The sequence below is a fragment of the Oryzias latipes genome, chromosome 21 (assembly GCF_002234675.1).
Source record: "Oryzias latipes chromosome 21, ASM223467v1".
NCBI classification, from domain to species: domain Eukaryota; kingdom Metazoa; phylum Chordata; class Actinopteri; order Beloniformes; family Adrianichthyidae; genus Oryzias; species Oryzias latipes.
In genome coordinates this window covers 8,537,694-8,561,100 of record NC_019879.2, presented here as the reverse complement: position 1 = coordinate 8,561,100, position 23,407 = coordinate 8,537,694, and the positions used below count along the sequence as shown (strand labels likewise).

At 38.8% G+C, this 23,407-nt stretch overlaps 1 protein-coding gene across 18 annotated transcripts in view; it reads left to right on the top strand.

Annotated features, from left to right (window-relative positions):
* Positions 1-1,708: 1,708 nt before the first annotated feature.
* mycbp2 (MYC binding protein 2, E3 ubiquitin protein ligase) overlaps positions 1,709-23,407 on the top strand; it is an 80,478-nt gene continuing 58,779 nt past the window's right edge. For 16 of the 18 annotated variants that reach the window (XM_023950833.1, XM_023950827.1, XM_023950830.1 and 13 more), the window contains exons 1-11: positions 1,709-2,427; positions 7,681-7,756; positions 13,099-13,314; positions 15,261-15,414; positions 15,580-15,776; positions 16,692-16,934; positions 17,212-17,283; positions 17,475-17,571; positions 18,009-18,082; positions 20,271-20,409; positions 20,721-20,797. In XM_023950833.1, the coding sequence (XP_023806601.1) occupies positions 2,153-2,427; positions 7,681-7,756; positions 13,099-13,314; positions 15,261-15,414; positions 15,580-15,776; positions 16,692-16,934; positions 17,212-17,283; positions 17,475-17,571; positions 18,009-18,082; positions 20,271-20,409; positions 20,721-20,797 (1,620 nt within the window). In that variant the 5' untranslated portion in view covers positions 1,709-2,152. The remainder of the gene's footprint in view (positions 2,428-7,680; positions 7,757-13,098; positions 13,315-15,260; positions 15,415-15,579; positions 15,777-16,691; positions 16,935-17,211; positions 17,284-17,474; positions 17,572-18,008; positions 18,083-20,270; positions 20,410-20,720; positions 20,798-23,407) is intronic. The other 2 variants (XM_023950842.1, XM_023950840.1) reach the window with 1 other exon arrangement.

Genomic DNA, 23,407 nt, shown 5'->3' with positions numbered 1-23,407 from the left:
TTTCCGAGCAACCCTCTTCTTGACTGGATTTTGTTTTCTTTTAGTTTAATTAAAAGTGAAAAAGCAAACAATTTGCACTCCATATGCGAAAGTGCAATAGGAACACATCACCATCTATACAATTGTCCCCCACTCATCCGATAAGTGTTACTGTTCAAGAAAAACACAATATTTATTGTATTCAAGGAAAGCACATTGAGGCCAAAAGGCAGACCAGGGAGCAGCAGGCCTCGGCTCCTGTGATGGATATTTATAAAGTTTTTCAGAGTGCAAGTCTATTTTCAGAGGCTCTGTCTCTACAAAGCATCTCTGTGTGCTAATTTGGGATCACTGCAGTAAGCATGGATGGATAGTGAGATGAAAGGATTAGCACAGAAATGTAGGTATTCATGCTCTTTTTTTAAAAAGATGTTCTTGTCTGCTATGAATCCCTCTATCAGTTTTTACTGCCCTGTTTTAACTCGCTTGATTCCAATTTTCAAAACTTGGTGGACAATTTCAGCTCTGTTTTCTTGGGGGTGAACAGGCCTCTGTTATAATTAGCATAACATGTTGTTTGGGGGCATAAATAAACATAGACATTAAGACTGTTGTTAGAGCTTCTCAACTATAAAATGGTAAACCGAACCAACTAAATGTAAATCAGAGCAAATAAAGTGAACCTTACCATATTTTTCAGACAATTTTCAATTTTCGGATAAAACCGTTTGGGTTTTTTGGTGTTTTAACATGTTCTTCTGGCATTTTTCTCATGATGGATGACAAATACAAAGAAAATTAAGCTTAAGACTGCATTTCTGAACATAGATTGAGGTGACTCAGGAGCAGATGAAAACATTTTGTTGGGAAAAAGCCTGTAGCAGTGATGCAGGTGCTTCCTTCGGCACCCATTCCACGCCCTGCTCTGCTTCATTCCGATGCCTCCACGTGCAGACAAATACATGAATGTCTTCATTTGCCTCGCCTGGGCTGACATTTGGCTTAAAACTGTTCGGCAGGATGATAGCTCCACTATTGCTCGCCATTTTTGTTGCTCCACTAATGTTAGAGTGAGGACGTGAGGGGCTCTAAGCTAGCTGGAGTGAGTGTAAAAAAAAGGGATGATGATTGATTATAAATTATTTATTTCATTTTGGAATGATTTTATACTGGTATGGATCGATTCGATTACAAAACATGCCTCAAAGATAAATCTAGTTGGATTTTGGGAGTAAGAATCCAATATTCAGTTATTCATTACACTCCTATTTAACAGTATTTTGTATCTCTCTTGGCTATTTGATGTACATTTTGGTAAGATGTTTTGAGTTTTTAATTTGACTTCAGACTTTTTGTCCATCATGATAGTCATCCCTCTGCATCTCTCTGTGGCTCTTCTCTTCTGTGTTTTGTTTAGGTGATCCTGCATCTCAGTTGTTCTGACCTGGAGATTTCCAAACATAATCTTAAACTCTAGTTTCCTTTTGGAACATTTTCCTGGAACAACACGATCTGGAAGAATGAGGATCTCCTTAAACGTAACAAAATAGGCTTTATTTGTATCTATTTTTTTAATGAATGTCCACTAATATAATATTGATGTGATGCTGAAGTAAATGAAACTGTGACTGGGTTCTGCAGGGGGCATCTGAGTGAATAAATCAGCCCCGGCTCAGCATGACTGCCCCGGCATGCTGGCAGCGACGCAGGGCTCCGCCCGGGAGGGGAGGGATGATGGAGTTAAGATGGCAGCTCGGCTGAGGTTGCTGCCTCTCGGGGCTCAAAAAATAATCAAGGAACGAATGAAAAACAAAAGCGACATTGGTTTGGAGAAGAGTCGCGCCTTCTAGAATTCTTTTTTTTTCTTTTTTTTGTGGCGATGGCCTGAGAAGGTTTTTTCAGGAGCGCGTTGGCTGAGCTGGAATCGGATTGAAAGCCCATCGCAGCACTGTGACTGTCAGAATCGGCAACAACTGCATCTGCGTTTAAGAACCGAAAGCCGTGGATGCTAATTGTTGTGTGGGTTTTTTTTCTCTCCTCCTCCTGCTGCTTGGGGTGAACAAATGATGTGACATGTGGCGGGTTTGGTGACAACCGGATCGCATCTGATAAGCTAGATCTTGTCTGGCGGAGTTATACCCAGCGTGTTCTATATGCATTGTTCTGCAAAACGATGATGTGTGCTGCTGCGGCAGCGGCGGCCGCCGGTGGAGGGATTCTGCCTTCCTTATCGCCCTCGATGGGGCTGGGTGTCAGGGTCATTTCTGGAGCTGGAGCCGATGTGCCCACCATCGGTTCGGGGATGGGATCTTGCCCTATACCCGGAGCCCAGTCTGATTGTCGGACTCGGTACCAGCTATTACTCTCAGGACGAGCCCTTGCGGAACGATACAGACGGATTTATACCACTGCCATCAACGACAAGGAGCAAGGATTAAACCAAGGAAGGTGAGTGGGGGAAATGATTATCAGGAGCTGCTCTGTCATTTGAAGGGCTAACCGTACTAAGCTAACCCTTGCTATGCAGTATGCTAATGTTAGCATGCCAATTTAGCTATTTAATAATTTATCCATTTGTCCTATTAACCACCTGACCAAGTATAATTGTTTGCAAAATTTAAAAAAATACAACAACGCAGTTGAATTGAAACTGTGTTTTTTAATAATTTCGCTATCTGACATATTTATATCTGACTTCCTTAGCTTGTGGAAGCAGCAGTCACCGCTAGCGATGCGATGCTTCACAATTATGGCACAATTACGACTAGCATCGTTTTAAGTCGTGCTTTTGGTGTTAAACATGTAAACAAGTGCATACAATAGACTTTTCCTCTAAACTGATAACATCTTGCAGACACTTTGCATTTTAAAGAAGTTAATTAAACTGTCTTAATAGTAGCTTTAAGTGGTGTGTCACCAAGCTAAAATACAAACAAGCGAAGCTGTAGGTTTATGCTATTCTTTTCTAAACTATTTGCTGGGTTTCTCAGGTTAGCTTAACAGCACCTTGTACTTCGCGTATAGACTGAAATGAAAAGTTTGGGTTTAGGCCCAACGGCGTCACGGCTAGCTGGAATTATCAAACGTTACAATGAATTCTTCTCTGGCCTCCCTTTCAAGTTATTACTATTTTTATTTTAGAGGAATGGAGAGTTGGGAATAGCTCTACACTTGCAAACGAACCGGATTATTATGGCACACTGGGTTTTTGTAAAATGTCACGAGCCATGTTTGGGTTAGGATACTAGGGATGAACTCACGAGCGGTAAACAGTTACGTCATTGATTACAGGCAGTTTTTTTTCCTCTTTTTTTGAGCATCTTTATGACAACATTCCCCCTTCACAACAACAATACGATTAATAATTCACTGTTATTTAAATTATTTGGCCGTTTCGATTCTCAAGAATACAAATTTGTGCGGTTTGGGGTTTGTTTTGTTACCAAGCCTCCCACCTCCAACTGTCCATTTGTTCTTTGCTCATTTTTGACACAGACAGCCTTTTGTCTGTTGTTGTAGAAATAAAGACTTTGAGGTATTATGCATATTGTTTGACCATTATGCCTGCCCTCCTATTACTTTGAAAGCATTTTTGGCTTATTGCCCAAAATAAAGCTGTCATACTCACAACCATATCCACAATCCAGTAGTGTGTCAATAACTAATAAAAACAGATGATCCTTCAAATACATCATTATCTTGCGTGCTGCAGTTGACTGTCTCTTCTATTTATTTTCTGTCTGCAGTTGAAGAATCATATCAATTATGGGTCCCTTTTCCAAGAAATTGGCTTCTGGGCTGCCCTTGAGTGCCCTACTTTTCACCACTGAAAGTAGGGCCTAAACAGCAGCATTGTGGGGATACTATATCCTCAAAATAAGCAGGGTAGCAACAACAGTGCTTTTAAAGTCACCATATACTCACCGGTTGGGACTTGCTCCCTATGCAAAGATTTCTGATGAGATAAGTGCTTTAAAGTCCCACTCTGATCATCTTTTGATCAATTGCACAAATGTTCTCATTGGTATTTTAATTATGATGGAAAAAACTGAAATGTGAAAAAAAAAGGGAAATATTATTTATTCAAATTGTTAGCATTTTTAAAGCAATAGAGCCATATTGGAGGGAAAAAAAGAGCCTGGTGTGGTTTTGGAGCCTCAGGTTGCAGACCCGTGTTCTAGATAGATAAATAATAACTATAACACATTTAATTAGGGATGGGTATCGTTGGGGTTTTAACGGTACTACTACTCTTATTGATGCTGCTTATCGATCCGGTATTTTAACGATACTCTTATCGATACTTTTTGAGGACGAAAAATAAATAAATAAATAATAAAATAAAAAAAAAAACAGTGTTTTATTTCCTCATTAAGGAGCAACCTTGTTTTTTTAACAAAACATTTTACCTTATACATGATAATGTTACAATAAAAACCTGGAATGCACGTGGATGTGCTAGACCAGGGGTCTGCAACCTGAACCTCTCAAAGAGCCATTTGGATCAGTTTCCCAATGAGATGAAAGCACAGGGAGCAGCAACACTAGGTGTGTTTAGAAAAAATGTTTTTGCCGCTATATCATGATAGTTCATTTGGCAATACTTGTATTGATTCAAAATGCTGTCAGGATATTTATGTAATTATTTAATCTAATTATTTTTATCCTCTATGAGCGGGATGTTTCCTTTTGATCTTTTGTCCATTTTCCACAACCTTGAATAGACTTTTCTGTCCGTCACCCAGAGTTAAGATGAATGACATGATGGAAACAGATTCACTTCGTTGCAGACTGCTTTCTATTTATTATTTTTCTTTAAATATCATAAACCCAATAAATTATATAAATTTTATTGATAACTATTTTTTTTTGGAAGCAGCGGTTAGTTTGTCTGGAATCATAGGCGGTGAGTCTAAGCCCCGCCCCCGCCTTTCTACCTGTTTGCTGTTTTCCTCCGCTTGCAACCCCCCCAGCGTGTTCTACACAGACAGTCCAACATACGGTCATCGTAGCAGCAAAATGAGAGGATAGTAAGGGCGCCCTAACACAAATTTAATTAATTTTATGCAGAAATGGGTGGTTTTAGTCTAGGGGGATAAAAGTTTTTTTTTTTTGGGGGGCGCTTACGTGTCCCCTACAAGATCGCCACTGACTGTCTTTCCAGAAAAACTTCCCATCCCATTACAGACTCTGGTCGGCGTTCACACCTGCAGACACGCCCCCTCCGCGTGCTCACACTGCTCTCTTCCTCCTGCCTGCTCTGACGGTGTTAAAGGCACCACGACAATCTGATAGTTATTTTACTAAACCACAGAGAGCAGCAGCACAGGGAGAAAAGAGCCGCATTTTGGACTGTTTAGCTCTTTCTGCCATCGTATATCTTTGGTAGTGTTCCTGTGTGCCCCGCGCCGCATACTGTCTGAACAACAGCCCCGCCCCCCGTGCACACAAATAGCCAGACAGACCTCTCATCTTTAGCGACAATAGCGAAATTAATATCATTAATTAGTTGACTGACTTGGTGAGTTAAATATGGCAGATAACGTTTATATCTTGTGGGACACAAAAAAGTGCGACTTCTCCAGTACCGATAATAGAACCGTTGAGGTCAGATCTTAACGGTACTGCCATCTTGAAAAATGTTGCTCCGGGGCTCGTTCAAAACCGGGGCTCGGTACCCATCTCTACATTTAATCCAGTTATATATGTATGTGAGTTATCTTGGAAAACAGCCTCTGGATGTTGGATTACAGTCTAAAATATGTTTGTCTACAGTGTCTTAAACAGACGAAACCCTTAAAATGATTTTTTTGTTGCAATTCATTCTAGTATTATATCTGTAATGCTTGTAAATAGAATTCTTACTTATAATCTGTTGGGTTTATTGGTGTGGTCTTTTTTTTTTCTTTTCGACAGAAGTGAATCTATTTGTTTGACAAACTGAGTTTGTGCCACTACACAATTAAAAGTTATGTAGTTACATTTTATAAACTGTTTTTGTACAGATATTTTTGTTCTTCAAGATGGTGTATGTTTTTAAGTAAGTTTTTATAATAAGGTAACAACTTGATTCACAGTATCCAAGCCCTTTGGTACACAGAAGTGTGAAAATCCCTCTGAGGATGTGTGAAAGAAATCATTGACTCTGAACCTATCAGTTGTATTAAAAATACTAGATTATGTCTTTTTCTGAGCTTGTTTTTGTATAACAGCACAGAAAAAAAGAGTAAATTACAGGAAATTATGGATTAGAAAATCAATTGTACTAAAGTGGATGTGTTAACAAGCAATCAATCCTCATTTTAACAAGTGAATAATGTCAACGTGTCCTAATGATTAAGTTCCAGCTTGTATCACATTTTAAATCAGTTTTCCAGAATTAATATTTAAAATGACTTTCTTTTTCTAAAATAATTTTTCCCTCCATGTTTGTACAAAGTGTTTATTGAAAAGAGTGTTTGTGTTGTTTATCAAACAACTGCTTTGTACATCATGTCTTACGCAATATTTTATTGTTCTTTGTTTTTCATTGGTAGAATGCAAATTTCCATTAAATCTTTAGATGATCAAAAAGATTTATCTAAAATTTGCATTTATACGGTGTGATCTTTCCCTGCCTATGTTGGATTATACCAAAAATATTTGTTGTTCAGTGTAGATTTACTGATTGACAAAGGATTTTTATTTGCATCCAGTTCTTGATAGATTCTCTTTAACCCTTTCTTCAGCTGTTTTTGGTGAATGTCTTTTTTGGTATTTTAGTTTGCTTTTACAAATTACTATATTGATCTCATCATTTGCTTTGCTGCTTTGGTTTATCACTTTTTTACTATAGTTGGAGCAGGTCGTTGATTTTTGACATAAGTGACTAGGAAAAACTAAAATGAGATATATTTGTGTTTTGTTTGCCTCTTTAAAGACCCACTGCGATGAAAATGGTGTTTTTTTTGCATGTTCTTGTGGGTTTTTTTCCATGATGGAGGACATGTATAAAGAAAATTAAGCTTGGAGTTGTATTTTGGAGAATTTCTTTGTTCAAACTGTTGAGAAAGAGAACCATACACAAAAATGGAGTTTGATAAAGATTGTCTTGTTATTTAGAAAATACAATGGGCGGGCCTTAGGCTCCCTGCTCTGCTCCATTCTGATACATCCAGTTGTAGACGACTAAATCCACGAAGGTTTTTGTTTTCCTCATGTCAGCTGGGATCTGGCTCGTAACTGTACGGCTGGATAAATCCAAGATTGTCACACCGGTAATGTTGTTTGGGGGTGTGAGGGGCTGTAAGCTAGCAGAATTTGTAAACAGAGAAAATCTCAGTTATGAGTGACAGGAAACGGGACAGTGTTGCTAATCCTACCCACAACTCTGAGGCTAATTTCTAATGAACTACTGCCATTCTGCAGAAACTATGTCCTAGACATGGGCACAGGTTTTTGGATTTTTGGCTAAAAACGGCATCATCATAAAGAAAAGACAGCTGGAAACGCTTTGACTATAGATTAAAAAATGATTGGAATGGTTCTTTAAACTCTACTTTTAATGACGAGTTTCTTTCATTTGGCATTTTCCAGAAACTTCTTAGCTCTGCAAACACATCAATATCTTACTGGCTAATGTGTTTGTTAAAATGCAATGTCTTGGTTGAATGCCACAATTCTTTGTTGTTGCAAATCTTTAAAATTCGTCTGTACTTCCAGGGGTAAAAAAGCTTTAAGTAAGAAGAAACTGAAGAGGCGACAGAAGGTCAAGTCAAAAGTCAAAACAAGATCAAAGGTAAGAGATGAACCTATATCTTTGTTTTTTCATTCAATGTTATTTCCAATGTTGAAAGAAAAATAACACACCTACATAATTGTTTTTTTTTGTGTGAGCAGATATACATTACCACAGCAGATATACATTACCACAGTGAATTTCAAACAAAACTACTCAGATGCCATTGAAGTGCAGACTCAGCTTTTATTCCATGGGTTGAACGAAAACATTGCATAAAAATGTGACAAACTAAAGCATTTTTTAAACACAATCCCTTGATTTTATGGGCTCGTAACTAATTGGACAAATGAAATAATGTCTGAAGTTTAGTCTTCAACAAGTGAAATGCTGCTCAATTGGTTTCAGATCAGGTGACTGACTTGGCCATTCAAGAATATTCCACTTCTTTGCTTTAATAAACTCCCGAGTTGCTTTGGCTGTTTGTTTTGGGTCGTTGTCCATCTGTATTATGAAACGCCGCCCAATCAGTTTGGCTGCATTCACCTGGATCTGCACAGACAGTATGTCTCTGAACACCTCAGAATTCATTGGGCTGCTTCTGTCCTGTGTCACGTCATCAATAAAGACTAGTGTCCCAGTGCTACTAGCAGCCATGCACGCCCAGACCATCACACTGCCTCCACAGTGTTTTACTGATGATGTAGTGTGCTTTGGATCATGAGCTTCTCCACGCCTTCTCCATACTTTTCTCTTGCCATTATTCTGGTAGAGGTTAATTTTAGTTTTATGGGTCCAAAGAATGTTTTTCCAGAACTGTGTTGGCTTTTCTAGATGCTTTTTAGCAAAGTCCAATCTAGCCTTTCTATTCTTGAGGCTTATGAGTGGCTTGCATCTTGCAGTGTACCCTCTGTATCTACTTTCATGCAGTCTTCTTTTGATGGTAGACTTGGATATTGATACGCCTACCTCCTGGAGAGTGTTCTTCACTTGGTTGGCTGTTGTGAACGGGTTCCTCTTCACCATGGAAATGATTCTGTGATCATCCACCACTGCTGTCTTCTGTGGACGTCCAGGTCTTTTTGCGTTGCTGAGTTCACCACTGCTTTCTTTCTTTCTCAGGATGTACCACACTGTTGATTTAGCCACTCCCAATACTGTAGCAATTTCTGGCATGTTTTTTTTCTCAGCTTAATGATGGCTCCTTTTACCAGCATGGAGAGCTCCTTTGACCGCATGTTGTCTGTTCACAGCAAAATCTTCAAAATGCAAGCAAGAGTCCTCTAATCAACTACAGGCCTTTTATCTGCTTCACTCATAATGACATAACAAGGGAATTGCTCACACCTGCCCATGCAATAGCATGGAAGTCCATACATATATATATATATGGAGTATAGTATATGTGGAGTATATATATATATATATATATAAAATCTCTGAGGGCATTTAGCAGAACAAATGCTTCTATCGATTGGTTTTGTCAGAGGCCAGTAAGCCCGTCCACACATGAAGCTGCTGAGATGGAGAGGCTGTACACATCGGGAGTGGCTCCAACTTGCACATGAAGGGCTGTTGCCGAGCGACCTAATGCTTTTCTCATCTCCACGGCAACAGTTGCCTACCTAAATCTCTTTCATCCAAAGAGGGAGACAGACCTGTGTCTGTTTTTTATTTATTATTTATTTATTTATTTGATTTTATTATCTTGCAAATGCTCAGTAGATGTTTTAACTATGTTAAACACACTTTATGGTTTTATTTCGTTTTTAAAAGTCTGCCTTGAATTACAAGCGTGGTCTCATATTTTAAACTTAATATTAATATTTCAAATTTTTAAAAAGAGATTGGCAAAAGATAACACAAATGTAGATAATTCAGTACAATATACAATAATTTGTTAAGGCCTGTTAAAATTGCATTGTTCAATTTGTCCGTGTCTTGTAGTCTTGTCAGGAACCATTTATAAACAGAGATATCAGGAATAGGCAGAGGGGGCTGGCAAGCGTGCACATACCGTGGGTTGTGGCAACACGACAGTCTTGATGCATTTGTGTTCACTCCTGTTCTGACACCGTCATGACAACAAAAGCTAAACATTAACACACTTTTCTAAAAGGACAGAATGAAAAGTCTTATATTTTTAGAAAAATTACCCCAAAAAAGTGATATCCATGCTCCTGTCAAGTGTGACTGTACAGGTTTGATCTTCTATCAAATAAACCTGTTTTGGGTGTTTTCATGCTTGATTGTTACATTGACGTGAAATTAGAACTGCCAAACAACATTTTATAAGTGCCAAATAATGGAAACGATTCTGTAGCATAATTAAAAATAAAAGTCAATACCAGAAATGCCTTTTTTATTTTCAAAATAAAGCTGCATTTTTGACTCAAAATTAAAATTAAAAAAGCAATCGGCGGTTATTAAGTAGAAAATGAAAAAGTATTTTGAAGTATTGATTTTTCATTTGGGGCTGCACGGTGGTGTAGTGGGTAGCGCTCTTGCCTCACAGCAAGAAGGCCCTGGTTCAAGTCCCGGCTGGGGGACATGAAAAACACAACATCAATGGGGACCTTTCTGTGTGGAGTTTGCATGTTCTCCTCGTGCATGCGTTGGTTTTCTCCGGAATCTCCGGCTTCCTCCCACCGTCCAAAAACATGCTTCATAGGTTAATCGGCAACTCTAAATTGTCCATAGGTGTGAGTGTGAGAGTGAATGGGTGTGTGATTGTGGACATTCTACCCTGCGACAGACTGGCGACCTGTCAAGGGTGTCCCTTCTTTCGCCCACAAGTGGAGCGCCGTGACCCCGAAAGGGACTTAACGGAATAGAAAATGAATGAAAAGGATTTTTCTTTTTAATTTTAAGTCATTTGATGCATTTACATTTTGAAAATGAAAAAGCATTTCTGCTAATCCATTTTAATTGTCAAAGTAGACATTTCTAAATGAATGTTGCTACACATTTACCAGAGAACATTTTGAAAAGGAAATGTCAAATACCAATTTCTTTATCATTTAATTAAGTGACAAAATAAGCAGTGTTGAAGTAGAAAAGGAAAAAGCAGTTTGAACGATTGCTTTTTCTTTTTAATTTTAATTAAAAAAAATGCAGCTTTATTTTGAAAATGAAAAAGCATTTCTGGTATTGACTTTTATTTTTAATTATGCTACAAAACCGCTTCCATACCAAATGGCATTAAAAACTATAATAAAATATTTGAAACATCACCTCTATAGATGGAGAAAAAAATTCTTGTTGGAGAGGTTGGAAGTTCAAGGTTAAAGTCCCACTTCGATCTTTTTTTGTAAAAGCTTCCCAGTGGTCTTTTCATTAGGATTATGTTTTTTTTAGCCAAAATCAAAACCCCTGTGTCTTTTTATAGGAAATAGTTTCTGCAGAGAGGCAGGAGTTCACTGAAATTTGTCTCGATGTTGCGAACAGGACCGTTTACGCAGATTAATCCCGCCCCCCCTTCTTGTCACCCATAACTGAGCTCTCTGTTTACACGCTCTCCAGCTAGCTTACAGCACCTCACAACCCCAACCTAAAATGTGCACCAAAAATGCCAAACAATATTGGAGCTATCCATCCGTACAGTTTTTGAGCCAGATGCCAGCTCAGACGAGGAAAAGAAAGACGAAGATGGATCCGGTCGTCTATGAATGGACGCATCAGAATAGAGCAGCAGAGCAGGGAACCTTAAGTATTTTCTACGTCACAAATACAATCTTTGTCAGACAGGTTTTTGTCGTCTGCTCCTCATTCACAACAGTTGAAATAAATATTTAGAAATGAAATTTTGAGCTTAATTGTTTGAATATATGCCCTCTATTATCAAAGAATTGTCATAAGAACATAATGATATATGATTTTCATCGAAGTTGGTCCTTAAACCTCTGATTGGAAGTCAGTATTTTATGTTTTCCAGTTTTATCCTCATTGAGTAAAGGCTGGTTGAGCCTTGAAAAAACCTTTAAGAAATCAATCTGACTTTGACACAGAGTCAAAGGGATGTGTGCTTACAGAAGACAGCAAGGTCCCTTCCTCCAGAAGACCTTATGAATGTTTTTGACATGTTTACGCTCACTGTTTCAAAAGTTTAGACATAATATTTTATTATTAGTTTATGACTTGGGTAAGAAGTGGAGGATTTATTTTGGAACACTTTATATTCAGTAGATGTTCTGATGTTTGGACTAATCTGCGGTAAATGAAGGAGGGGGTGAGATGGGAATAGACAGATTTATTAGATGGGAGTGGAAGTGACATCCTCCTGTCTGGTTTAGCTGACAACAAATGACCTTCCTACCCAAACAGATGACATCATTCTCTGAGACTGTGAAACCAAAGCCAGTACATTGATCTGTATGAGTTTCGAAAAGATTTAAAATCATTTTGGGGGTGACACTTGCAGTGTCGTTTCTGTGGATTTGCTTGACTGTATTTTATCATTGGGGTAGAGTTTCTGTTTAGTTTTATCACTAAAGAGCCCCTGGGGAAGCATAGAGCTCTAAATATCCTAGTGTATCCTGTTTGTGTACATTTTACGTCAAGTTTTTGGCTTTTTTGTTTGAACTTTTAATCTTTTCCTATAAATGCTACACCTGAAAAGTGAATATTATTGATGTACAGGCTACATCTAAATTATAATTAAACCAGCTTGTTAAGACTAGGTCCAGGGTTCAAGTCTCCCCCATGGCCCAGTTCCAGATACCGGTATATAAAAGGATGGCAGAAAAAACTCACAAACAGGTTGATGATAGTTTCTTTTGTACCTTTGTGTCATTTATTATTCCTGTACATTTGATTCTCATTTGTGAAATCCTTAAACTAAGGTCATATTTTTGTTGTCTGAGAAGTTATTGTGTCTGGGTATCGGCCAAAGACTCCAGAATCCAGGAACCAGTAATGGACCAGCACTTGAAAGCTCTTTTCTCACAGTCTAATCTTGATAGCATTAGCTGCACATCAGTGTGTAGTTGCAGAGGCAGAATGGCTGAAAGGGCCTGAAGTTGATGTGCTGATGTTCGTTGGGGTAATCACTCTGTCAGCAGCACCGCTGCTGGGTTTGCTTTGTGGAAGCGCTCATGTGATGCAGAGCTACCCCGGCTTGAGTCAGCAGTTGCATTGTGACAAAAATGTTTCTTAAAACTACAGTAGTGGAGACAAATGCAAAATGTGTGAACTCGTTTGATTAAAGAAGCAGTAAAAGTCGTCTGTGATTTTCATGTAATAGGCATTGTATCTTTTATTTTTGCTCTCTAAATGCTGGTATTCAGATTTTTCCTGGACATTTTGTGTCGTCTTATTTCTATAGCCCGAGATAATTTCTTGTGTTTTCCATCAGGGATGTAATACAGATTTTTTTTTCTTCCCCATTCTCTGTTTTTCTCCAGGCTGAAAGTCTCGATGGAGCTTTCTGTGTACCCGACATCAAGCTTCACAGCAACCCATCCGCATTTAATGTGTATTGCAATGTGCGACACTGTGTGCTGGACTGGCAGCAGAGGGAGGCCTCCCTGGCGCTGGCCTCCAGGAGCTCTGTGCAGAGCGGGGACTCGGACAGCGAGGAAGAGGAGGAGTTTCGCGAGCCAGCTGTGAAGCTTCCAAAGGTAAGAGTAGAAAGCACCACAAAGCTGTCAGGTGGTTTAAGTTTTTACATCGTTCGCAGTGCTGGTCATGCACTTTCAGGCTTTTAAGCTGAAGCCATTTTGTCTCCTAATGCTTTTTGCTTGGATTAGTCAGCTTGTTTATACTTTAGCAAATAGTTCTAACTATAATAGTGGGTTTGTGTTATAAGGTTTTACAAGTAATCTAACATGGTGAATCAAGCAGGTGTATGAAGCCGTGGACACTGGGCAAGAACGCGTTAAATGCGGGTTCGTGAACACGCATATAGCCCATGGTGTTCACACTGTACAAGCTGGGAGGGGCTTCCTCTTCTTTTTCCTTTTCTACACTTAACTAGTCCATATCTGTCACTTACAGTTGGAAGAGGCTTTGTGTGAAATATCAAAGTGGTGCAAAGTTCTGGAATTTTTCTTCAGGCTTTTTCTTCAAATGGTTCGCACTTCCGTGAATTAAAAGGGACACCATCCATATGCAACTACCAAGTGCCTGACTGGTCAAAGTTTGCCTAGTCTAACTTTCAATGTGCGTTCAATAGCCTCATGCTTTGAACGTAGAGCCCTAAATCTAGGGCTGGGTTCATAGAATTGATCAATCTGAATCCATCCTAGCTTAATGAATCAAAAATCAATCCATAAAAGTAGAGATCAATTTTTTATGCCTTTCCTTTTTCAGTGACCTAATGCATAACAATAAACTCAAAATCTGCTAACTTGATTCTAACCCGTAATAGAATTGGATGGCTAATGCTAACGCTTGTATGACCAAAACATACATTTGCTGACTAAATGAACATCTTTATATACGAATTTTCCGATCTGTTTTAAGGAAACATTTTTTTTAAGGTAACCATTTGTGGTCTAATGCCATTTTTTGCTCAAATCTTCTGGAATAAAGGGGAATGCATGCAGCTCCACTTAGTGGCCAAACCGAAATACAGGTTCCGTAACCGTCTACACATTTTGTTGTTGTTGCTGAGGGTGGTGATGTGTGGCACTGTAGCCGTCTGCAAATGAGTTGTTTTGCTAATGCAGTATTGAGTTTTTCTATAAAATATGCATTAGAAAGATTGCCTAACAAATCTTAAAAAAACAAACAAACAACTTTCTTGTGCATGAAGGATGAAATCAGTTCAAGTAAATATGTTAAGCTGGGCCTGCAGGGATTGGCTCTGGAAGGTCGTTCTACAGCTGAGGATTTTACTATCACCTGTCACTCAAAAGCTCACTTATCAATCTCAAATATAAAAAACATTATTATTCACATAAAAATTAACCAAAGGTACAGTTATTTGTTTAGATTTATCTTCTTGAAGAGTGTCTTTCTCCTTTTACCAAAAATATTTGGTCAATGAGCCAGTTCTGGTCAGGTTGTCACTGTAACCCCACATTTTTACCCAGAATCTGGTCTTCTTTGGTGTTTTTAGTGGACTCGGTACTGGCAAGATTCTTTAGTCTTTTGGAAAACCAGGCCCCCCAATGAAACCATTGTGCTGTTTTATTGTTGCCTATGTTTAGCTTTACATCTCATGGAAAACATTTCAGCTTGAATCTAGATGTCATTAAGACTGAGACTTGTAGTTCATTTGGATCTAATGAAAAGAAAACTTAAAGTGTATTTCCTCTGTCAGCCGAGATTAAATGTTGATTTTTCTATTTGTTTTTGAATTATGATATCTACTCAGACGAGTGTGTGCCACCTTTTATGCCTTACTTTAATAAGAAATAAATGAATTTACAAGAATAAATGAAGTCATTTCAATATACTTGTTCCAATGAGAATGAAAGCTGAATGTAGTTCATTTCGATGAGAAGCACAGGTTAAGCTAAATTTGAGTATCCATGGGTTTTGCTACAGTGGTCTCACAAGTTGTCTCAGCATGTTAATGTTCTTTTTTCCTATAAAAAGTGTTTGTTTTGTGCTTTTACAGATCATTGGAATTGGCCTGTGTGGGGTTTTTGAGCTCATCAAAGAGACTCGCTTCTCGCATCCCTTACTGTGTTTGAGAAGCCTGCAGGCTTTGCTGGACATGCTGCAGGGTCAACAACCAGAGGGTTTTCAGACGGAGCCCCCCGATGTGCTTGGTAACACGTCTATGCACCGGCACATTCACCACCTTTTGAAGCACCACTTTTTTTCTTCACTCCATTTGCAACACATAATAATTTTTCTGTAAAAGCGATTTGTCAAACATTATGTGCTAAAAGTTTTGTGTGGTCTTTTTAAGCAAATGCTGCGTGCTTTTTCAGAGTCACTGTTCCAGCTGCTGCTGGAGACCACAGTGCGGAGCACGGGTCCCAATGACCCGACCGGACAGGCCATCACCGCCCTGTCCTGTGCCTGCCTCTTCAGCCTTGTGGTGGCCTGGGGGGACACAGGCAAAATACTGCAGGCCGTCTCTGCCATTCTCACCAATAATGGTAGCCACGCATGCCAGACAATACAGGTAAATTGTCAAATCAATGATAGACTTTTATAGAACTGGTAACTACACAAATCCAAATCCTTAGTGAAAATTGTTACTCTCTTTTGAGTAGGCTTGTACAATAAATCGCGATATTTATTGTTATCGCGATATCAAGCTGTGCAAAAGTCGGCGAAAATTGCAATAAATGGTTTCCTTGGATTTCCTAAAACAAACTTATGGCAGCTTGAAGCATTTAACGAATCAAATAAATCCCTTCATGCATTTGACAAATCGGATGGACGCCTTTAAACTTCTCTGTTTACATGCTGTCCCAGTAGCTTACAGCCCCTCAAACCTTCAACCTAACATCCTACCTAACATTACTAGTAAAGACGAAAACTGTGAGCTGTTTTGGAGCTATCCAGCCACACAGTATTGATCCAGATTCCAGCTCAGACAAGGAAAACGAAGACATATATGGATTTCTCTATAAGTGGATGCATTAGAATGCAGCGGAGTGGGGAGCTTGTGTCCCACCCATCGTATTTTTTACGTCCCAAATGAGATCTTTTCAAGCGGCATTTTCTGGACTGCTCCTGAGTGACAACAATTTGAATAAAGAAATACTTAAATATGAATTTTTAAGCTTAATTGTCTTTATACATGCACTACAGCATCCGAAAAATGGCACAAGAACATGTTAAAAAAGCCAAAAACACTCTTTTTCGGTAAAGTTTGGTAAAAAGTCTAGTTTCTCTGATGCCGTTGTTGTGTTCATACTCATGGATTAGTTGGTTTGAGTAAAGTTTAGCCAGATCAATGAATCATGAATCCAGGACTGAAAAAAAAGACATAAAAGTATTTTATTCAGTAATATTCTGACAATTCCTCTCAAATAGTCAACACTCTTCGTCATGTCTTGTTAAGATTTTTTCTCTTGTGACATCCAACCAGGTTCCCACCATTTTGAACGCACTGCAGAGGAGTGTCCAGGCAGTCCTGGTCGGGAAGATTCAAATCCAGGACTGGTTTGGAAACGGCATCAAGCGGGCCGCTCTGATGAACAAATGGGTTTTAAAAGAGGTCGCCATTGATGAAGATGAGCGTTGTCTTCTACAGACTGATGGTTCCTTTCTGTATTTGCTCTGCAAAGATGGCCTCTACAAAGTCGGCTCAGGATATAGTGGTACTGTGCGGGTATGTAAGGCTTCAGACTGTGGTGGTTAGGCCTGTTTTACACCTCAGAGAATCCTATTTGGTAAAAGCAGGGCGTCGACCATTTAGTATAAATGACTGAAAAAACGTCATGTTTTCCAGATTTGATCAGCTGAAGAATCCTTTATTGGACAGTCCCAATCTTTGTTAAAATTTTAGACATGCTGCTATGTTTAATGGCTTTAATTTGAAAAAGTCTGCTCTTTTGCCCGACTTCATTTTAAGAGCAGTCTATCTGCATACATGTGTTGCTCCACAGGGTCACGTGTACAACTCCACCTCTAGAATCAGGAACCGAACAGAGAAAAGATCATGGCTGGGCTTTGCTCAGGTAAGTGACAGAGCCGTTTATTTGGGATAGAAAACTTTACATAATTTTATAAGAAGGTCACATTTCCCATTTGGAGCTTCAGACCTATAAAAGTCAAATATATTATTCATTTTTAGATTTTTTAAACTCCAAGGTTTTACCAAATGCTTATAAAATATGAATGAAATATGTTTTGTTTTTGTTTTTCCAAGGGGTACTTGCTGTATCGCGACACAAGCAACCACAGTATGTCGGCCATCAAGATCAACCCTGAGACTCTGGAGCCTGAGGGGGCGGTCACCATGCCGGGTGCGTTTGGTTTGTTTCACGGAGCTCCCACACTGTCGATTTTCAAATTCAAACCTTTATTTGGTTTTGTGTAATTACACAACCAATGATTCCACCTGGAAATGTTTTTGCCTTCACTCCTTTATTTAAAACTGAAAACTAATATTAAAAACAGAACAGAAAATAATCTGACCTTTTTGTGCTTTTTCCAATTAGTTCCTGTTTTATTTTTTTCTACACTCTTTGGTACACCCCCGCTCACTTCAGATGTGTTTGGGTCTGTCACACCCGAGTTTAAATTAGCGTTCCCACCCGCTGAACAAAGTGCACAATCACAGGAAGTGAGAATAAACAGCGTGATGCATACCGACCCAGCCAGTGTGAAAGCAGAGATTTTTAATGGAAGAAGCCAAGTGGACCTAATGCCAACTAACACCAGACTCCCTTTATCTTTTCAGGCCAACACTCAGACGGACAAAACATCATCTTTACAGATGGAGAGTATATCAACCAAATCGCAGCCTGCAAAGATGTACGTTTTTAAAGCCACCTACTACACATGAAATCTTACCGTCTTTGTCACCATGATCTACGTGATAGCAGGGAGGATCAGGATAAAAAGAATAGTTGCTAGCACAGACTTTGAGCCTTTTTAGAGGGGAGATTTCATTTGTTGTTGCTTTAAAACCCATCATTGTGTTTGCCGTAATGGGAAATTTCCTTTGTGGCTGTGCTGGTGTTTGTCCCTTGTTTGAGAAGCATCTGTCACTGACTCAGGAGAATCTTTCCCCCAGGGGAGGAGCTGCAGCTTTGTGCCTAAGTGTGCATCTGTGTTTGGGTGGGGTGGGGTGGGGATGCCAGTGGCACCACATGTGAATATTCTCCAGGGATCATAATCTCACAGACAGTTATCTGCATAAGCACTCTGTAATGTGCGTGGGGGAGGGAGCCATTGAAAAGTCATATATCTGCTGTGATTGCAGGGTTAATCGAGGGTGCAAAGGACTGCTGCTGATTTGTGGTGTGATGAATGGAGAACACACTCAGAGTTCCATTTAGATTGTCTGACAAATATTTGTTAAAATTTGGAAATGAAAGTACAATGAACTATCACTTTGTTCTTGTGGCATTTTTCTGATGATGGAGGACAACATATAAAGAAAGCTAAGCTCAAAATCCATTTCTGAATATTTCTTAATTTAAATCATTGAGAATCAGGAGCAGACCAAAAATGCAGTTTATAAAAGATCAAATTTGTTTCATAGAAATTAAACTCCCCACTCTGTTCCATTCTGATTCATCCACTTGAAGGAGAAATAGATTTATGAACGCCTTTGTTTTCCTTGTCTGAGCTGGAATCTGGATCTAAACTGAACAGCTGGAAAGCTCCTCGATTGCTCACCATTTTTGTTGCACTGCTAATGTTAGGTTGGGGGTGTGAGGGCCTGTAATCTAACAGGGAGGGGAAGGGCGGATGGGTTTGTTCCATGTCAGACCTGCCCACAACTCTGAGGTGAAATTCTACTGAACTCTTGCCGCTCTGCAGAAACTATGTCCTAGAAAACCACACAGTTTTTTCTTTAAATCTTGGCTACAAACAGCATTCTCATAATTAAAAGTCCACATGAGAATGCTTTTACAATAGATCAAGAGATGATTGGAGTGGGGCTTAAATTAAGTTTTTGATTATTATTCATTGTTTTAAATCTAAACTTGTTTTCTTGAGATGACAGGTTACCACAGGCACAGCCGCTTTAACGTTTTGTAGATCACCACAGCTGCTGTTTTTGAAAAGTCTAATCTTCTGCACAGCGCCTGCTGGGGATTTGTTGGCTCCCATTGTGTTTGGATGCCCCAGTTGTGAAGCAAAAAAAAAAAATAGCTGCTTGTGGTTCTGGCGATTTAAGACCTTTTACTGATGTTTTTTTTTTCTTTTCTTATTCTGCTATTATTCTCTTTACAAAAAATGTTTTCAACGTTAGAAAACCATCAGTGAATATTTCTGCCAATAATCAGATCTTAATCTGAGTATTAATAGAATGTATAATATGAGAGATGGCCACTTCCTATTCAGGATGAGCAAATACTTTTTTTCTCATAGTAAATTATAAACAAAAAAAGTGATTTTATTATTTTGGAACTAATCCTTAAGGTAAAGTGATTTTTTTAGTTTAAACATTTATGCAGACTCTTCTGGGCTGTCTTCTAATGAAAAGTGGTCTAATATGACCCCACATCCAGAAAGATTACAATTTCAAAAGTAATATGTGATTATCATAATACCAAATATAATATTTAATCATCTGGTCAATTAAATAATGATTAGTGTTTTTTTTTTAACAAGTTCATTTATAAAGATGTTATTTTCATTTGATAGCACAATATTGAGAATATATTCAAACATGCCAATAAAATATTGCTTTTGCTGCAACAAATATAAACAGTTTATAGTTAAACATGTCCTTAATTGAATCCCATTACAAAGGAGTTGTTGGGGCCACAAATAATAAATTTTGTAAGAGACACAGCAGCCGGATTGCACCAATTATGATGCATATAGTCTTATGAATGAAAAAGGTAGTGTATGGTGATTAGAAAGGTGGCAGAGTTTTTTTCGCAGGGTCGTCCTGTTTTCAGATGGACTCTTAAGTTTTTCACCATCAACAGTGTTGAGTTTGGGTGTTTAACGCATTCTCCCATGTTTGCCCACCCTCCTGCAGGATGGCTTTGTCGTGCGGATCTATACGATGGGTTCAGAGCCAGCTCTGCAGCAGGAACTGCAGCTCAAGCTGGCAAGGAAATGCCTGCATGCATGTGGTATCTCTCTGTTCGACCTCGAAAAAGACCTACACATAATCAGTAAGAGCTTTAACATACTCATACGATAAGCTTTGACTGGCCCATGTTTCTGTGCGCCTGCTACACAAATCTCAGTCTCAAGGTTTCTCCTAAGCTTGAGTTTCTTTTAATCTTTTATCTTTATTTCAAATAATATGCGTCTGATTCATTGAAATGTGACAAATGTAAATGAATAAAAACATAAAAATCCTTTTTTTCACAATGCAAGTTTAAATTTAAACAGTTGCAGCAGAAAACTACTAAAAAAATGTCACTAAGATGTAACCTTTGGGTGAAAGGTCTGGGTTGTAACCAGTTGGATATTCTCTCAGGTACAGGCTTTGATGAAGAGGCGGCATTGCTGGGAGCAGGCAGGGAGTTTGCTCTGATGAAAACAGCCTCAGGAAAGGTAAGTGGTGTGTTTTACTCCAACTTATTGAAAGGTCGTGGAACTTTCTCCACAAATGGGTTCAAACCTTGATTTTGGGGTCAAGGTTTTGTTTCCGGCTTTATTTGTGTATTTACAAAACAAAATATGAGGATAATCCTTTTTTAAATGTATTAAAAAGCAAGTAACCATAAAGAACAACCTTTCTTTTAGCTTATACTGAGCCTAGTGTAAAGTAGTAAAACTACATAAAACGTATTAAATTGATCACAACACACGTGTTTGACACTTCAACGTAGTCATATGTAAGCGTATGCAGTATGGATGCAACAATTTACTTGCCCCACGATTCAGTTCAATGGTGTAACTTAAGGTACGGTTTTTTACTTAAAGATTTGAAAGAACCCAATGTGTTTTTTTTTTCCTAAATCGACCCCTTTCATGTGACATCTCGGTGCCTGCGTGAACACCGGCACGGAAAAAAAAAGGCGTTTTACAGATCAGAACCAACGTCTGATTCCTCTTCGCCAACACACAAAAACACAAATCAGGGCAGCGGGGCCGTGAGGAAGAGGTCGCAGTTCGCATGGTGACAGGCTGGGTTACATATCATTCAGATTTATTCTCATATATTGACAAAATACTGAAAGCTTTTATGTTACAACAATGCAAGGAGCATCAATTGCATTAACATTGCAATGATATCTTATCATTCACATGGCATGGGTGGGGAGGACGGGGACTTTAAACAGCTCAGGCACATTCAGGCTCTGCCGGAACCTGTGTTGCTGCCGCTTCACATTTGTACGTGTTTGCATGTTTCTTTTCCACTACTCAATCACAGTAAAAAAAAAAACAACAAAACAAGTACTGGTCCCAGCATCGTTGAATTAACAGCCCCTTTTTAAAAGAGACGGATTGGCACCGGCACAGGATAAAATCTAAAAAGTACCCATTCCACAATATGTGTCACTTTTAAGACAATTAAAATGTGTTGTAGACCTACGTGAGACAAAATGTTCACTGTAGAGCAGGGGTGTCAAATATACGGCCCGCGGGCCTTATCCGGCCCGCCAGGTGGTTTACTCCGGCCCACACATGAAGAGTGAAAATCATAAGAGTGATTAAAAAAGAAAGCAATTTTCTAGTCCATTCCTGTGGCGAGTTATGATTTTTTTAAAGAAATAACCGAAATGTGCAATTCCGCCACTAGGGGGATCAAAGGAAAGGCAAAAACAGTTGAAACAGCATATCTCTGCACGTGCCAAAAGCGAAACATATGAGGGGCCGTATAAGACATTATTTATTCTGAACCATTCACATTCATACATTCTTGCTCTCACAGTCATATATACTCTCTTTCGCATACATATATTCTCTTACGCATCCATATATTCTCTCTCTCACATTCATACATTCTTGCTCTCACAGTCATATATACTCTCTTTCGCATACATATATTCTCTTACGCATCCATATATTCTCTCTCTCACATTCATACATTCTTGCTCTCACAGTCATATATACTCTCTTTCGCATACATATATTCTCTTACGCATCCATATATTCTCTCTCTCACATTCATACATTCTTGCTCTCACAGTCATATATACTCTCTTTCGCATACATATATTCTCACTTGCACATCCATATATTCTCTCTCTCGCATGCATATATATTACTTTACACATACATACATTCTCACTCTCATTGTCACTCTTAAAAAAGAATGTATGTATGTGAAAGACAAGTATATATGAACGTGTGAGGAAGAGTTTATATGTGTGTGTGAGAGAGGAGTATGCATGAAACGGAAGTGACTTTGGATGAAAAGGAAGGCACTTTGAATGAAAAGGAAGGCACTTTGCATGAAACGGAAGGCAGATGATTTCTCGTGCTCTGATTGGACGAGAGGCCGCCACCTCCCATTTTGAACAGACGCTAACACGAACCAATAAGAAGGCCATCGGAACCTTAAGAAATATTTTATCTTCACCTCAAGTGGTCACAAATCTGTCTGCATCTCTAGAGACACAAAGGAATGTCTCAAATACCAATAATGGTAATAGAAGTGCCACCGAAACAGAAAATCCGTATCCACCTTATTCCTAGCCCCCATGAGCCTTTGCGTGAATTATGGGCGACACTTCCTGTAGACGCTGGAACACGCATTTACATTAAAACAAATTCCTCTTGTTTTCGATCCATAACTACATATAAATGTGGGAAAACCAGCTGTCATTTCTTAAAAAAGGCAACGGTGAGGTGGAGATGAAATATTTGTTAAGGTTCCGATGGCTGCAGGACCCCCGTGGCTACTTCTTGCCGGTTCGTTTTTTTTTTAAATAAACTTTATTAACAATATCTTGCACATACAAAATACCAAACACAAAACTCCACTGTGTGCAAAATACAATCTTCACGTTCGCCATGAGAATGAACAAAAAAAACATAATGATAACCATGTAAAACAGGTTATGCAAAAAGAAAACAAAAATAATAAGGCAAAGGAATCTGTTAAAGTTTCAGGAGAGACCATGTTTCAACTGTTCTGACAGCTTTTTTGTTAGTGGAAGATTTAATACTGTTCACATACAAAACCATTTCTTTCTGAAAAACATAAAACACGTT